We start from the raw sequence: 15,598 nt of genomic DNA, 5'->3' as shown, positions 1-15,598 counted from the left end.
CTTTCATCACAGTGAGGAATGTGGGGAAACTGCTGTGGTGGATGTTTAGGTTAACTTTTATGTATTTGTGTGTCTTGCTGCTTTTTTCCCCCGTATGGCTGTATGGTAATTCGCATATCACTGTATCTTAATTGGTACATGTGACAATAAAAGACTTTTGAAATATGCTTTCAAGCTTTTTACCTTTTGCCTGTCAGGAAAAGTGAAGAGAGAATTATCTGTGATAGTGTTACTTGATTATGCTGGCTGCCTTCAAGGCAGCATCAAGTATAGATTGGGATGGGAGTCAAAGCTGATCTGTGCTATCGACTGGTCTGCATCCACAAATCTCTGCAATTTATTGCACTCTTGGGCAAAGCAGTTGCCATACCAAGCCTTAATGCACCCCGATAGGATACATTCTATGGTGCATCTGAGGAAATTGGTAAGAACCATTAGACATGCCAAAATTTCCTTAGCCTTCAGGAGGGACAATAGCATGCTTTCTTGGATGTAGCTTTAATGTGATTAAACTAGGACAAATTATTGGTGATATTTATGCCTAGGAACTTGATTCTTTTCACCATCTCCACTTCAGCATCTACGATGCAGGCTGCTACATGAATTTCACCCCACTGCCTGAAGTTAATAACCAGCTCCTTCATTTTCCTGACAATGAGAGCGCTTTGAAACCACGCGACTAAGCTCCTAGGTAGTGTCATCTGCATACTTGTAAATGTAAGTTAGAGTAACATTTGGTCGAACAGTCATGTATGTAATGGGAATTTGGCCATACAGTCATCAGAATATCAGTGATGACATTCTGCCATCTACTGCAAAGATTGCTTGTTGAACGCAAACCGTTGTAACAATTTAGCTTTCATGGTAAGTCAGCCTTAATACATTGAATGTTTTCAATAATAAAATTAATGATGGATGCTCAAAGATAATGAGATATCACTCATATATATCTCATTACATAGTTAGCCAGACTAATCAAAAAGCCCTGTAATTAGGGAAATCAATTCTTATTGACAATTGTGTTATTTATAAAATAATAACAAATGCTCAAAGTATACCTTGCTGCCTAGAATCTATTATGAATACATGTTATTACTCAATAGCTAAATATAATTCTCTTAAACATCTCAATAATGCTGCAAATAATCTGCATTCTCATTAGATGTTAGATTATCTGAGCAGCACAAATTAACCTGTTGGGAATAAATTACTTTGCCATTGTTTAAAAAAAAGATGCTGGAGGACCATATGGATGGGAAAGGAATGGAGGGTTATGGTCTGAGCGCAGGTATATGGGACTAGGGGAGATTATGTGTTCGGCACGGACTAGAGGGGTCGAGATGGCCTGTTTCCGTGCTGTAATTGTTATATGGTTATTATTATATGACCGCAACAGGTCAGGTAGCTTCTGCGAAGGCAAAGGGATAAGGGATGTTTCAGGTCCTCTTGTCAGGTCTTAACCTGAACACCAACTATATCTCTGCCTCCCAAGATGCTGCTTGACCCAATGAGTTCCTCCAGCAACTTATATTTTGCCTCATATCCAGCATGTGCATCCCCACCTTTGACTCCTGCTTTGTCATAGGATTAAGTCACATACACTATTGAATGAATATTAAAACCTACGACGGCATTTCCTTACCAAAAGCTTATAAATACGACTAACATAGCTTGGAACTTTTCTGTTCCTAATGCTTTCTTACAATACGATTAGAAAACCTATTTGGACCAAAAGCAGCGTTTACTTCCCCATATAACATCACTTATAATGAAGTATTGGCATCATCTACTAAATGAAGGGCACTCATTTGCAAGATAATTTATGAACAAGGAACACGAATTGCTTAGTGTGGACTAAAGGCTAATTCATCTCAAAGACGAAGGAGGCATTGCTGTAACCACAATGCCAAGCGGACTGAACACATACACTAAACAGCAAACTCTAAATCAGAATACAGTAAAACTAACATTTTCAGCAAGAGGAAATAAAGGAAACTGCAACAGAAATATATTTCCTTCCCTCCTTTTTGTCCTCCATTCTGACTTGTAAACAGCTATTTTTCTGGTCCTTAATATAATCTGCAATTATGTAATTCAGCAAACAAATGCAGCTTTCAAAGCTTTTCAACTAATTCTCTACACATTTGCACCTGGAGCTTAGAATGTTATAACTCATTTTTTGAAAAATACCAAATACAACATTAGCAAATTAAGTTCAAAAATCACTTAATGACAAATATTCTAGTCAATTTGAAAACATAATAGTGACTTTGGAAGTCAAAATAAAGTGACATGATCATCAGTGTTTGCAAATAATTATAATTTTACTCCCTGTCTATGTAAATCTGTGTTTCAGCTTTCTCCTTAAATATCTGATTCAATCTACAGCAACTTTCAAAATCCAGTGCATGGCAATTTGAAATCATTCTAATATATTCATTAAAAGTGTACCTTAACTTAAGAGCATGAACTGCACCAAAGCTTGACTGAATATTTAGCTGCTAAAAAAGTGTTGGTGATGCAGTTTATCTTCAAGTTGTCACCTTACAAAATAGATGAATGTGCTTGCATTTGTTTGGTTTTCTGAGTCAGGTTTAATCAAATGCAGGTCATTTGAATTAACAATAACACATACGAACTAAAAATAGCAATGGAAGCATGTTTGAAGCACCCTAAATGATACTCACAGGAATAAACTAATTGACCATATATGTTTCCACAAGCCTTAGTCCAAATGACACAGGATAATCATCACTTCAAATGCCTTGGGAAATACTCAAATGAAATAGACCAAATGATGATGCTCAAGTTCCCTTTGCTTAGAATGGAGCACCTTGTATCAAGGAAGTGCCCCTCAAGAACAATCTCTCCTCATGTCCAGGGCTGTCTTCTCTTAATTCTCCAATACAGCAGCCTACTCCAAGTTACTCAGGTTCAGGACAAAGTCATTGCACCAATTCAGTAGTGGAAAATTAGCATAACAGGATTAGCAACCTTTGAATCCTTAGCTTCTTAGTAGAAGATAAAAACCAAAAGAAATATTTCTGCTATAGACCTACAAGTCTTATCAGATAAAACGAACAGGATGAAAACCACCCACAATTAGGAATGCAAAACAACGATAGTGGAACAAAAAAAAATTAAAACCGTATTCTGCTCCAATTATAAAGGGGAATGGTGCACAGATTCCACACAAGGGAACATGCTTTATTTTATTTTCTAATTGGAAGAATATAGAAGGTCAAACCCAAGTGCTGCAGAAGACCTGTTCTGAATGAGAAAACAACTCCAACAGAACATACAACAGAAAAGTCTATCATGCCATTTTAGAAGTCGTTTTAATTTACACAGAAAATATTAAAATGTATAGCAATTTTGCCTTTTCTTTTGGTTTACCAGATTCTGAGTGTAGGAATTCACAGCATTGGAGTTTCCTTCCACCGATGAAATTGGATCATCATGTTGGGAATTAGTGAACACCAGTGACTGAGAGAGGTTTGCCTGCTGGGGTGCTTCACTCGAGTTGTTTTCTGTTACAGTACCAGTTGAGGGCTTTTGAAGCAATGTTGCTAGATCAGTGCTTAAAAAAAGATAAGTTTATATTCAGAACTTTTAACAGGTTCTGTAAGGACTGCAAATGGATTCAGGAAGCACTTGTAACATTTCAGATTCTAGATTTTTTTAAATTAAAGCCTGACTTTATAAACCTGACACAGATCATCCAAAATGAAAGTCAGCACTTTTTTTTGAAAAGGGGAAAGAACTTTCAAAATGTGAAAATATTACCAACCAACTTAAGTTTAGTATAAACTTTTGTTCAATCACATGCCAATCAGCATAGTGCCCTATAAGGATACAAGCAAGAAAAAGCAAAAGGGAAGTGGGCACACTTCAGGACTGCTTGATTTTGTTGTTAAAACAAGACATGGCTCCAGATATTAGATGATGAGGAGGTAAAGAGAAGAATGAAGAGCAGTGGCTACACAAAATTAACCTATTGTCATTAAAATGCAGTAAAATGAAAACTTAGAATATTGGGAGGAGGGTGGACAAGAAGCAAAGCTGTATGATATTACTATTATATTGGTACAGAAACAGATAAACTGAGCTGCAGAAAGGCGAGCGGTAGGCACGATTGAAAAATTATTCTATCAAAAGTAATAATTTGAATAGAAATGCATTTGTAGGTTTATTGTGATGTTCAAAAATATTGGGTTGATTATATAATTGATTAAATAGCAGATTATAAAGCATCTTTTGCAACCCATACAAGAGCATACGACAACATTCTTCTGCAAAGTCTAACCTTAGATGAGCATCTACCAAGGATTTATTTTTATCTAAACTTACAAACAAGATCATTCAACATCTCAATTTCAGAAGCGATAATCCTGAACAATTCCGAGTCATAACAAATTTCAAAAATGAGCCAGATGCAACAAGTTATCCAAAAAGATTATTGCTTGGACATGGATACAATCAACTTAGTCCAAAGTAGTTCCAAATTCCACCAATATATCAGCGGAAAATTGTTGCAAGATGAATAGCAAAAAACGAATGTATTCAGCTTGAATCAGTTTTGTTTTAAATTCGGGTTCAAAAGCAAATAACCTTTTTAGTCAAAGAAACATTTTTTTTCCCCAATAAAAAAATGTAGTTCCATTACATTGCTTCAAATCATAATAATATCCAGATAATTTGGCTAGAAATATGTGACCATAACTATCAATTCCCATTTTGTATTGCATCCCCATTTTACATTTCAGTTGGTTATCTTAAAATATACCTGCAGAAATAGCTTACACAATACCAAAATTGAGGGATATACATATTAACTGATTAAACAATGCCAATAAGAGACTACATTCCATACCTTGATCCAGGCACAATTTGGTTGTCCATTCTTGCAACAGTGGAGGCTGTGAAAACCTTTGTTTCAGCAAGCTGCTTAAAAAATCAAGTTAAAAAGAATAATGCATGCCAATTTCAAATATCTTAAAACAGTCAGCCGTTTTCAATACAAACAAACAAGTAAATACCCCCAAAAAGGCCAATTTAGCTACCAACTTAAATTAAGTGCATGGATTAGAAGTATTTTGGATTCAAATTCTTGCTTAAACTGAGTGAGCTAATTTCAACTAAGGCATTTGAAATAGCACTACCATCACAGAAAAACAAGTTATCTGGCCTCAGAGTAATCAGGCAAAGTGGGCATAAATGGGACCATTTCAGGTTGTCGAGATATAACTAGTGCATCAGAAGATTCAGTGCTCAAGCCTCACCGTTTTACAATTTATATGCATGTTTTGAATGAACCGACTAAAGACATGAGTGCTAATACTAATCATGATACAACACAAGCTGGAAAATTCAGTTATGAAAAGGATACGAGGAGATTACAAAGGGCAAAAATGGTTGGGCAAAGATCAGGGAAAGCAAGAATGTGGGAATGTGTAAAATTGTCCATGTTGGTAAGAATAATAAAACAGGATTATCAAACACATCAATCACTCCCTCAATGTCAGCAAGAAAACGAGCTAGTTATCAACTTCACAAAGCGTGGTAGGGTGCAAGCCCCAATCAGCATCAATGGTGCCAAAATGGTAATGGTTGAGTGCTTCAAATTCCTTGGCATTAATATGACTAATGATCTGTTGTTGATCAACCATACTGATGTGACAGCCATGTAAGCACATCAAAATTTCTATTTCCTCGGGAGACCGAGAAGAAACGGCATGTCTCCTATGACTCTTACAAACCTCTACAGATACACCATAGAAAGCATACTGCCAGGTTGCATCACAGGTTGGTTTGGGAACAGTTCTCTCCAAAACTGCAAGTAATTGCCGAGTTGTGGTTTTAGCCCAGTTCATCACAGACCAGACTCCCCACCATTGACTTGGTCTACGTTGCCTTAGAAAAGCAGCCAAAATAATCAGAGACTTGTCCCATCCCAGTCATTCCTTCTTCTCCCCACTCCCAGAGAGAGCAGACGATACAGAAGCTTGAAAGCGTGCACCAGAGTTAGAAACAACTTCCTTTCTCATATAAGGCATTGGAACAGCCCATTTCCATTTTCAGAATTGTCCAATTCGCCTTTGCCCCATTGCACACATTGGACTTTATCTATGGAATTGGTGCACTACACTGCTCAGAACTACATTCTGCACTCTGCATATTCCAATTATTATGCTTGAGTTTGACGATTGTATTTATGTATAGTATTATCTGTTCCCATTGGATGCCATGCAAAACTAAGCTTTTCACTGTACCTCAGTACACGTGACAATAAAAAATCTAAACGGTAAGATATTGCATAGCTCCGACAAGCAGAGGGATCTGGTGATCCGAGTGCTGAACTCAATTAGCTAATATATAAAAACGGCAGTCAATCAAGAAAGCCAATAATATTGAAGGTTAGGGAAGATGGGCCAAATTATTTTTCTTGAATTATGCAATTATTCGTTTTCAGAATTTGTTTTTATAGACTGCCGAGTGCAAATTACTAATGATTTGTCATGCTTTGGGAGAACTTGGCCACACTCAACAAATAAACACTGAAATAACCCTTCAAAATTATCCACAAAATATTAAACTATCATCTTTACTACAACTAACTTTTCCTTTCATTATAGCAATATTTACAGAACAATGCACCTACTGCTGAGAAAACCACACATCAAGTCTACAAGTTAAAATAAATTAATAGATTCTTTAGTTTAAAATCACTAAACCGATTCAATGAGTTAAGACTGCAGGAACTAAACGGTGTCATGCTATTTAATTAGTTGTCATTCCCCTGGAAAGGCAACTCTGCCACAGATCAGTAATACACTGGCTGAATACCATGCGTAATGCAGTCATTTAATACCTAGAGATAGTGTTGCTGTCCCTATATGGACTATATTGGTGACAATCCAAATCATAGAATACTTGCAACAGCTGTAATGGATCAAATGGCACATTTGAAATTTACCCCCGCACAAATCTGGCTACAAAATCGAATTGCATTCTCAAAGAACTTACGCATTTTCTGGATGCAATTAAAAAGCCAATTCATTCACTCAAAATCTATGATTGATTGCCAAACATAACTAACCCCTTTACTAATGTGTGCAAACTGCAATACAACCATATTAACAAAAAAAGATTTACACTGATTGTGATAATACGATTTAAAACTGCAGAATAGGTGCACATCTGCTGCAGAGATGTTCATTGGCATTGACTATTTTTATGGACGTGGCTCATACTTACATCTTCACTCCAGTCTTCTGTGACCCACTCCTCTGTGGAATTTTGCCATGGACCTGACAATCATTCAGAAAGAATAAATGTAAATAATTCAGCAAAGAACCCAGACCATTAAGTGATATTTGAAGTAAAAAATGTTTAAACAAATATTATTCTACCCGGTCCATTGTTTTGACCAGACTCCCAATTTTCGGATGTTGTTCCTAAACCATCAGTTGTTGTTGGATCTGGGTAGTCTGCAGGGTTGAAGATTCTGTATATTTGAAACACACCAAGTGAATAAAATCATTCACTAATTTAAATGTTTTCCAACCAATTTTATAGGAAAAGCTTAGTTTTGCATGACATCCAATGGGAACAGATAATACTATATCCTCTGTAACCATTTTGTTTAATCATTTACTGGCATTATTTACTTCAAGATAAGCATCCTCTCTGAAGTAGATGTACAAATCTAATAATGTAAATTTGTGGTCTTAAGTTATATGCAAATGTGTGAATTTATTTCTTGGTGGTTTGGGAAGAAATCCAGTCTTTCAACTTAATATATTCATTTCAGCTTAGAAAGCTGAATACACATTGCTCAAATTGCAGTTGTATAGGGCTCTGGTGAGACCACATCTGGAGTATTGTGTACAGTTTTGGTCTCCTAATTTGAGGAAGGACATCCTTGTGATTGAGGCAGTGCAGCGTAGGTTCACGAGATTGATCCATGGGATGGCATATGAGGAAAGATTGAAAAGACTAGGCTGAGGGTCGTTCTTATAGAAACATATAAAATCATAAAAGGACTGGACAGACTAGATGCAGGAAAAATGTTCCCAATGTTGGGCGAGTCCAGAACCAGGGGCCAGTCTTAGAATAAAGCGGAGGTCATTTAAGACTGAGGTGAGAAAAAACTTTTTCACCCAGAGAGTTGTGAATTTATGGAATTCCCTGCCACAGAGGGCAGTGGAGGCCAAATCACTGGATGGATTTAAGAGAGAGTTAGATAGAGCTCTAGGAGCTAGTGGAGTCAAGGGATATGGGGAGAAGGCAGGTACGGGTTATTGATAGGGGACGATCAGCCATGATCACAATGAATTGCGGTGCTGGCTCGAAGGGCCGAATGGCCTCCTCCTGCACCTATTTTCTGTTTCTATGTTTCTAATTAATCTGATCCTCTATGCCTATAATGTAACAATTAATACATTCAAACTATTTGAAAATAAAAGCAGATTACACAGAACCAGGATGTTCTCTCTGTTTTCTTTCATACTGTTTGTAATGAAATGTTGCTGAATATTTTTTTTAAAAGGACAAACTGATTCGAACATATTGATAAATATCCAGGCATTAAAAATGCATTTACTAATTGAAATATTTTTGCAAACAGTACAATACAATACATTTATTTGTCATTTGGACCCCGTTGAGGTCCAAACGAAATGCCGTTTCTGCAGCCATACATACAAAACAAAAAAGACCCAAGACCCAACACAATTTACACAAACATCCTTCACAGCGCATCTTCTCCTCGCTATGAAGGAAGGCAAAAAAACCATATCTCTCCCCTGCACTCCCCTCTCCCCCCCATGTCAGAGTCAAAGACAGAGTCAAAGCCCCCGGTGGGTGATGCTAAATGTCCTGCAGCCATTAAAGCCACGCCGGGTGATGCAAGGCCACGCACCGGGTCTTGGTGTTGGAGCCCCGGCGGGCTCTTGGTGTTGGAGCCCCCGGCGGGCGCTCACAAAGTCCCGCGGCCATTCCAAGCCGCGCGGGGCGGTGATGTAGGCCCCGCTCCAGGTAATCTTCAACCCCGCAACTCGGGCGGGAGAAGTCGCCGTTGCGGAAGCCCCGAAAAGCAGTCTCCCACCAGGGACCCGCGGGCTCCCGGTATTACTGTCCACAGACCTGCGGTAGGAGCTTCCGAATCTCCGGGTGTCAGGTCGCAGCCGAGCGCCACCACAGCTACACCCGCTCCGGACTCGGCCAGCTCCGTGATGGTGAGTAGATCCGCAGCTCCGCGACTGGAGCCCCAGGTCATTCCTGTTGGAGGCCGCTCCACGTTGCAGCCCCAACGACAACGGAGACCCGACAAAGAAAAGGTCGGGTCTCCCGTGCAGGGGAAAGACCTTAAAGTTCCCCCCCTCCACCCCACCCCCACACACATACCCCGACAAAAAAAACAATAAAAACTACATAGAACAAGTCAGAAAACAATAAAAAGACAGACGGACTGCAGAGGCCGCTGCTGACAAGAGTCGCGCCGCCCAACGGCTCTGATGCTAGCAAGGGAGTTCACGGTGTTTGGTCCAGAATTATTTCAGTAAAACCAATATGATTAATCTAACTTCATTTGATCTATATAATTTAATCAAGAAAGAAATCACAGCAACGAACTAAGGGTTAAAAAGAATACTGAATACCACCTCCTAGTTTTTAACTCAAAGTACTCCTTTAGTTTTCCTTAACCAGTTTCCCTGCATTCCATGGAGGTCTGCCTGCAACTTGAGGCAGCTGTTACAGTTCCAATAGAAAATTAGCAACATATTTTAATTACAATTATTATACTAGAAGTAACCAGAAATTTTGAAAAGTGCAAAGTCAATTCTGTTGTAAAGGTCCACATAAATGGAATAATCAATTTTAGTAATCCAGGTTATAAACAATTCAGAATCCTACTTCAGTGCGAGATGCTTACCCCATTCCTTGTGCTGAAAATCTTGCTGCTCCCCTACCTCTGCTACGCCCACTAAATCCTGCAAATTTAACAATATGGCAATTAAATGTACAAATTTAACTTGTAGCTCTAGATTTTCAAACTATAATCCAACAAAAATACTGGGACAACTCTCATTGGAGCACACAGAATTTGAGGCAGCAGCTAACTCTACAATTTTATCCTACGTTTGGGAGCTGTTAGGGCTGCAAAAACATTCATGTATAAACTGGATGAAACATGACATTTGTAAATGTAAATCTCCAGGATGCTAGGCCTTTCCAGGGCTTGGACGGCAGTCTGCCGCAACACCAACTTAAAAGTGTACCAATTCACAAAATTCCAAATTAATTTGCTCTATGTCCTTGCCCCCATCTCACATGTGATTTTCCCATATTTTTGTTATTTATTTTTCCCATATTCACACTGTTTCTACCTTGTACCATCAGTCCAGCCCTTTACTTTTTGATCTTTGTATCCCCCCTCTATTGTCCTTGCATCACAAAACTCATTTCAAAATTTTCTCCCAAATTCAGAGAAAAGCAAATCACTGTTTAAGTGATACTAGGTCGTCGTTATCAGCTGATGTGCTATCTGCAGACTCGCATACTCTGGGGGTCAACTCTAGATGATTTGAGGGACCGAGATGAGAAAAACATTTTTCACACAGAGAGTGGTGAATCTCTGGAATTCTCTGCCACAGAAGGTAGTTGAGGCCAGTTCATTGGCTATTTTAAAGAGGGAGTTAGATGTGGCCCTTGTGGCTAAAGGGATCAGGGGGTATGGAGAGAAGGCAGGTACGGGATACTGAGTTGGATGATCAGCCATGATCATATTGAATGGCGGTGCAGGCTCGAAGGGCCGAATGGCCTACTCCTGCACCTATTTTCTATGTTTCTAGGCCCATCTAAATTTGTAATATATTTATGTACAAACAAAACATAAACAAAAAGGGGGCAATCACTTTGCTGGAAGTTTATTACTGGCCTTGTAGCAGTCAACAAGCCAGAAAAGTGGGCGAATCACAAAAAGGTACAAAGGTAACAGTTAGACCAGTAGAACATTTCAGCTTCTGGGATTAATTTGGATCACTTTGTTGGGGAGGCTTAGAGAGGATTGAATTTTTAATGTGCATCCAAGAAAACATTTTGAGCCAGTAAGCAGAGGGCCCACTAGAGAAGGGGTATACTGGATGTAATCTTATGGAATGTAGACAAGCAAATGGCCGGAGTGTCAGCGGATGAGATTTCTCGAGAATAAATTAATGGGGGTTATGGAAAGAGATAAAATGGAGTAGAAATTAAGGTCCTAATCTGAGCAATACAGATCTCAATATCCTAAAATAGGACGTGGCATAAGTAGATCATGAGCATCTACATCTAACAAGTAGGAATCATTCAAAATTGGGAGAGTTCAGGGTTCACATGTTCTTATAAGGGTTGTAATGAGGTGACACGAACACACATAAAGATACAGCACATGTTTATTAAATCTACTTACAGCAAGGATCTGCAGACATTACATTTCCTAGCTGCTACTCTTACTAACTAGCGTAGGCAAGCTCTTGATAATATAAAGCACATACTAGGCGGAGTCACTATTAACAAGCACTATAATTGGCTAGTATGAAATAGCCAATCTACATCTTTCAAGATTCAAGAAAGTTTATTGTCATGTGTCCCAGATAGGACAATGAAATTCCTTGTAGAAACAAAAGAAGCATCAGTGGCTAAGCAATATAGGTGGAATGTTAATAGCACATTTGGGAAAGTTTGTAAAATTACACAAAATCGCCGTATCTAATGGGTGGCCTGCAAACCCGCCTGGCCCTTGTGCGTTACGAATCCGCCTCACCTCCTTTCACCGGAGAAAATACCGGGGAGGGAATTGGGGAAACGGCCGGCGACCCTGAGGAAGTATTATATAATAGAACCGCTCGGATAGTGACTTTTATAAGCTAGGTAATTTGCAAAAGAAAAGCTTAAGGTTTTCCTAATGAAATAAAGTACAATGAAACATACACAGGGAAAGATGAATCAAAACATGGAGACCTGAACTTAAACCTGCATAGCTTAGTTTATTGCTTTGGGGCAATTATAACACTGGAGGAAATTGTATTTGGTATGATTGTATTGGAGAATGGATAGCTGAATAGGGGCCTCTTCTTAGGCCAGAGGTCAACTGCTCTTTCTCTATGGCACATTCTTAAGCTGTGGGGGTTATGCTGAGTTTGAGATAGAATTCAAGGCTGAGAGATAATAGACCCTGTAGTTAGCCTTGGCTATGTTAAATTATAATGAGGTTGTGATAAGGGATGGTTGATTGGAGAGGAAGAGAATTATATTGACGGATATGTTTATAGGAAGTCGAAGAAGCAGATGTAATTCTGATGTAATGGTGTGAGTTGTACCTTGTAAGAACCTTGTTTTCTGCCTTGTACATGAGATTGGAAATCCAGCTTCCAGATAGCAGGAAAGGGGCTACAAATTAGAATTGTATCCTTGCACCAAACACTTATTAATTAAGTTGACAGATTTACGACCCATGTATGCTTGGTTGGGAGATTGGGGGTTTTGAACTTAGAAACTGTAATTCGGCAAACTTATATAATTAATGGTTTAAATACATATGTAATAGTATTGTAAAATGTGTAAAATTGTAGTGAGACAATTTATGAAATGTATTGTCTTAGTTGGAATGTAAACATTAGACTTATAGAAATTGTTTAGATTTATAGAAATATCTTTCTTCTTGGTATGGAAAGTGTGTATGACTTGTGTGATCATTGTATTACATATGTATCTTATATTTTGAGGAGTGGTCTTTAATAATTGAGCCTACTGGGGTTTTGCTGTGTTGAAATAAAATTAGCAAAGTTATACCACAGGCAAACAAAGGTTGTAATGAGGCCAGGGAAGGGGGATCATGTGACTGATGTTGTAAATCACCAGAAGGACTCAGATGATTGGTTACTTGCTTGTCATACCCTCTGAATCTGAAATGTCTAATACCTATATAAATGACATGAGTTCTATCAAAGTTACTCCTCTCTGGACCCGCCCCAGAGCATCAGCTCTATGTTGGAAGGTTCAGAGACAAGTCTCAGCTGAATAAAGAATCGATTTCAACAGCTACAAGTGTTTGAGTCAAGTTGACTTTAGATTGACAGAAGAACTCAGTTTAACAACCCGACAGGCAGGGAGGGTGATTAGATAGGTGAGCTGGTCGCCAAACGCCGCAGGGAGGCCGCGGTGGAAACGTTAGTTGGCAGTGGGTCCGCGGGACCGACCGTGGGAGGGTATACGAAACGCGAGACATCTGGATGCGGAGTCGCAGGACGCAGTTCCTTCACCGATTCTTTGGCAGGGCCGTAGGTGTGATCCAGACATGCATGGCCCTTGTTGGTCTGGAGACGGGCCACTGGTCCACGTGCGAGAGGTTTAAGTGGTTTGCTGGATTTGTCAAAGAAGCGTTTCTGTGTGTCACGTTTGAATTGTAGTTGTTTCTGGACTGCAGGCGGGGAACGAACTTGAGGCTGTAAAAGCTGCAGGGACACAGGCAGGGGAGCACGGATTTGGCGAGACATCAGTCCTTGGGCTGGGGAACCCAGTATGTGATCCCGTGCAATGTTCCTTAGGTTGAGCAGGTCCAGGTAAACGTCTGATTTTGCAAGGTAGGACCACTCCATTAGTTGTTTTGCGCTTATGACAGCACGTTCGGCGAGTCCATTGGTCTGCGGGAACTCAAGGTAGAAAGTCCCACTGTTTTGCAAAGTTTTTTAAAGCTTGGCTGGTGAACTGTCTGCCGTTGTCGGACAGAATACGTGACGACAGCTGGGACCATTGCCTTGTGGCCCTTAACCATAATCCCGTCCTGTAATAACAATTTGTCGCGAACCAGGAAGTATGGGCGGATTGCGAATGGGGTGTTATGTTGTTTATCTGGCCAGCCACGCCAGATGACTGCAGACAGCAATTGTAAAGTCTCATCAGCAGCCGCGTGTTCTGCTAGGCTGCTCAAGCAATCAGTTGGAACATACGATACCTTTATTACTGAGAATTGGTCCTGTTCAGAGTAGTTGTTCGTTGGTTTTGCTTGGGGCTCTTTATAGCGTATCTGCAATGTGCACGTCTTTGCCTTTCTTATAGACGATGTTTTAAAAAATTGCTGCAGTTGCATCATCAATCATTGTAGTCGTGCTGGGGCAGCATGGATGGATTTGTTCAAAATAGTGACCAGCTATTGTCACCATCTATAGTCACCGACTTCCCAAAAATAAAGTCCTTGAATTTCGTGCAGGCGAAAACCATTGCAAGCAGTTCTTTCTCAATCTGGGCGTAACGTTGTTCAGTGTCGGTTATTGTACGAGAGGCATATGAAATGGGCTTGAAATCGCCGTTGGTAGTGGTCTGCAGGCACACAGTGCCTAGTCCGTACTGGGAAGCATCGCAGTTGAGCGTTACTGGTAACTCCAAAGCAAAGTAGGCGAGAGTAGGTGCGCTAGCCAGCTGCAATTTGAGTGTCAAAAGCTCTTTGGTGCTGTGGATACCAGGACCATGCAGCGTCCTTGTGTGTCAGTTCTCGCAGGGGGGCAGATATGTCGCTGAGGTTGGGAATAAATTTTCCCAGGTAGTTGACCATTCCAAGGAACCTTTGTAGGCTCACGTCATCAGCAGGAACCGGCAGTTCGTTAATAGCAGCAGCCTTTGATGGGTCTGGTCTGAGACCATCACTTGTGAAAACATGTCAGACGTAAGTAACTTCTGCAACTCGAAACTTGCACTTCAGGGGATTGAGTTTGAGCTGAATGTCTTTGGCACGGTCAAGTACCTTCTTCAGGTTAGCGTCATGTTCAGCGAAGTCGCGTCCGTAAATGAGAATGTCATCAACGATGGCGCATGGGTACTCAACAAACAATTATTCCATCGTGCGCAGGAAAACTTCGCTGGCGGAGTTGATGCCAAAGGGCCTCCTCAGAAATTTATATTGGCCAAAGGGGGTGCCGAACGTAGTGAGATTGGACGAGTCTGCGTCCAGTGGAACCTGCCAAAACGAGCTTTTGGCATCTAGAACAGAGAATACTGATGCGTTGTCTATCTGAGCAGCAACTTCCTCTATTGTTCGCATTGGGTAATCTGGTCGTTTGATGGCAGTGTTAAGATCTCTGGGGTTTATGCAGAAACGGATCTCCTCCTTGTTTTTCTTTGTTGTGACCACCATGGTGGAAACCCAGTCAGATGGGTCAGTAACTTCAGCAATAACACCCATGGAGACCATCTGCTTGAGTTCATTGTGTACTCTGTTACGCACGGCATGCGGAACACGATGTGGTACTCTGACCACAGGAGTGACTTTGGGATCGACAACAATGTGGTATTTAATAGGCAACTTTCCAAGCTCGTCGTTAAACAATTCTTTGTATTGAGTGGGCCCGTCTGCGAGAAAGAGTTGATGGACAGCGTGGCCAAAGTATACCAGGCCTAGATAGTGGCATGCATTGATACCGAGCAAAGTCTCTGAATCCCCTTTAACAATATAAAACATTAAGGTACGTTGTCTGCGCGTCTATGGTGCACTTTAAATCAGCTTGTCCAAGTGGGTGTAGAACATTTCCCCCGGTAAGCCCGAAGCGTGGCGGAGGCC

The 15,598-nt window shown here is 40.2% G+C and overlaps 1 protein-coding gene across 7 annotated transcripts in view; it reads right to left on the bottom strand.

Annotated features, from left to right (window-relative positions):
- Positions 1-15,598, bottom strand: part of ubap2 (ubiquitin associated protein 2) — a 120,510-nt gene that overhangs the window by 64,067 nt on the left and 40,845 nt on the right. For 4 of the 7 annotated variants that reach the window (XM_033032060.1, XM_033032046.1, XM_033032054.1 and 1 more), the window contains exons 7-11: positions 9,938-9,995; positions 7,413-7,507; positions 7,258-7,310; positions 4,874-4,947; positions 3,397-3,580 (exon numbers count right to left, since the gene is read on the bottom strand). In XM_033032060.1, the coding sequence (XP_032887951.1) occupies positions 3,397-3,580; positions 4,874-4,947; positions 7,258-7,310; positions 7,413-7,507; positions 9,938-9,995 (464 nt within the window). The remainder of the gene's footprint in view (positions 1-3,396; positions 3,581-4,873; positions 4,948-7,257; positions 7,311-7,412; positions 7,508-9,937; positions 9,996-15,598) is intronic. The other 3 variants (XM_033032068.1, XM_033032035.1, XM_033032077.1) reach the window with 1 other exon arrangement.

This window comes from Amblyraja radiata, chromosome 1 (assembly GCF_010909765.2).
Source record: "Amblyraja radiata isolate CabotCenter1 chromosome 1, sAmbRad1.1.pri, whole genome shotgun sequence".
Lineage (NCBI taxonomy): Eukaryota > Metazoa > Chordata > Chondrichthyes > Rajiformes > Rajidae > Amblyraja > Amblyraja radiata.
Note: the sequence above shows the minus strand (reverse complement) of the source record. Positions and strands in the feature narration are given on the sequence as shown.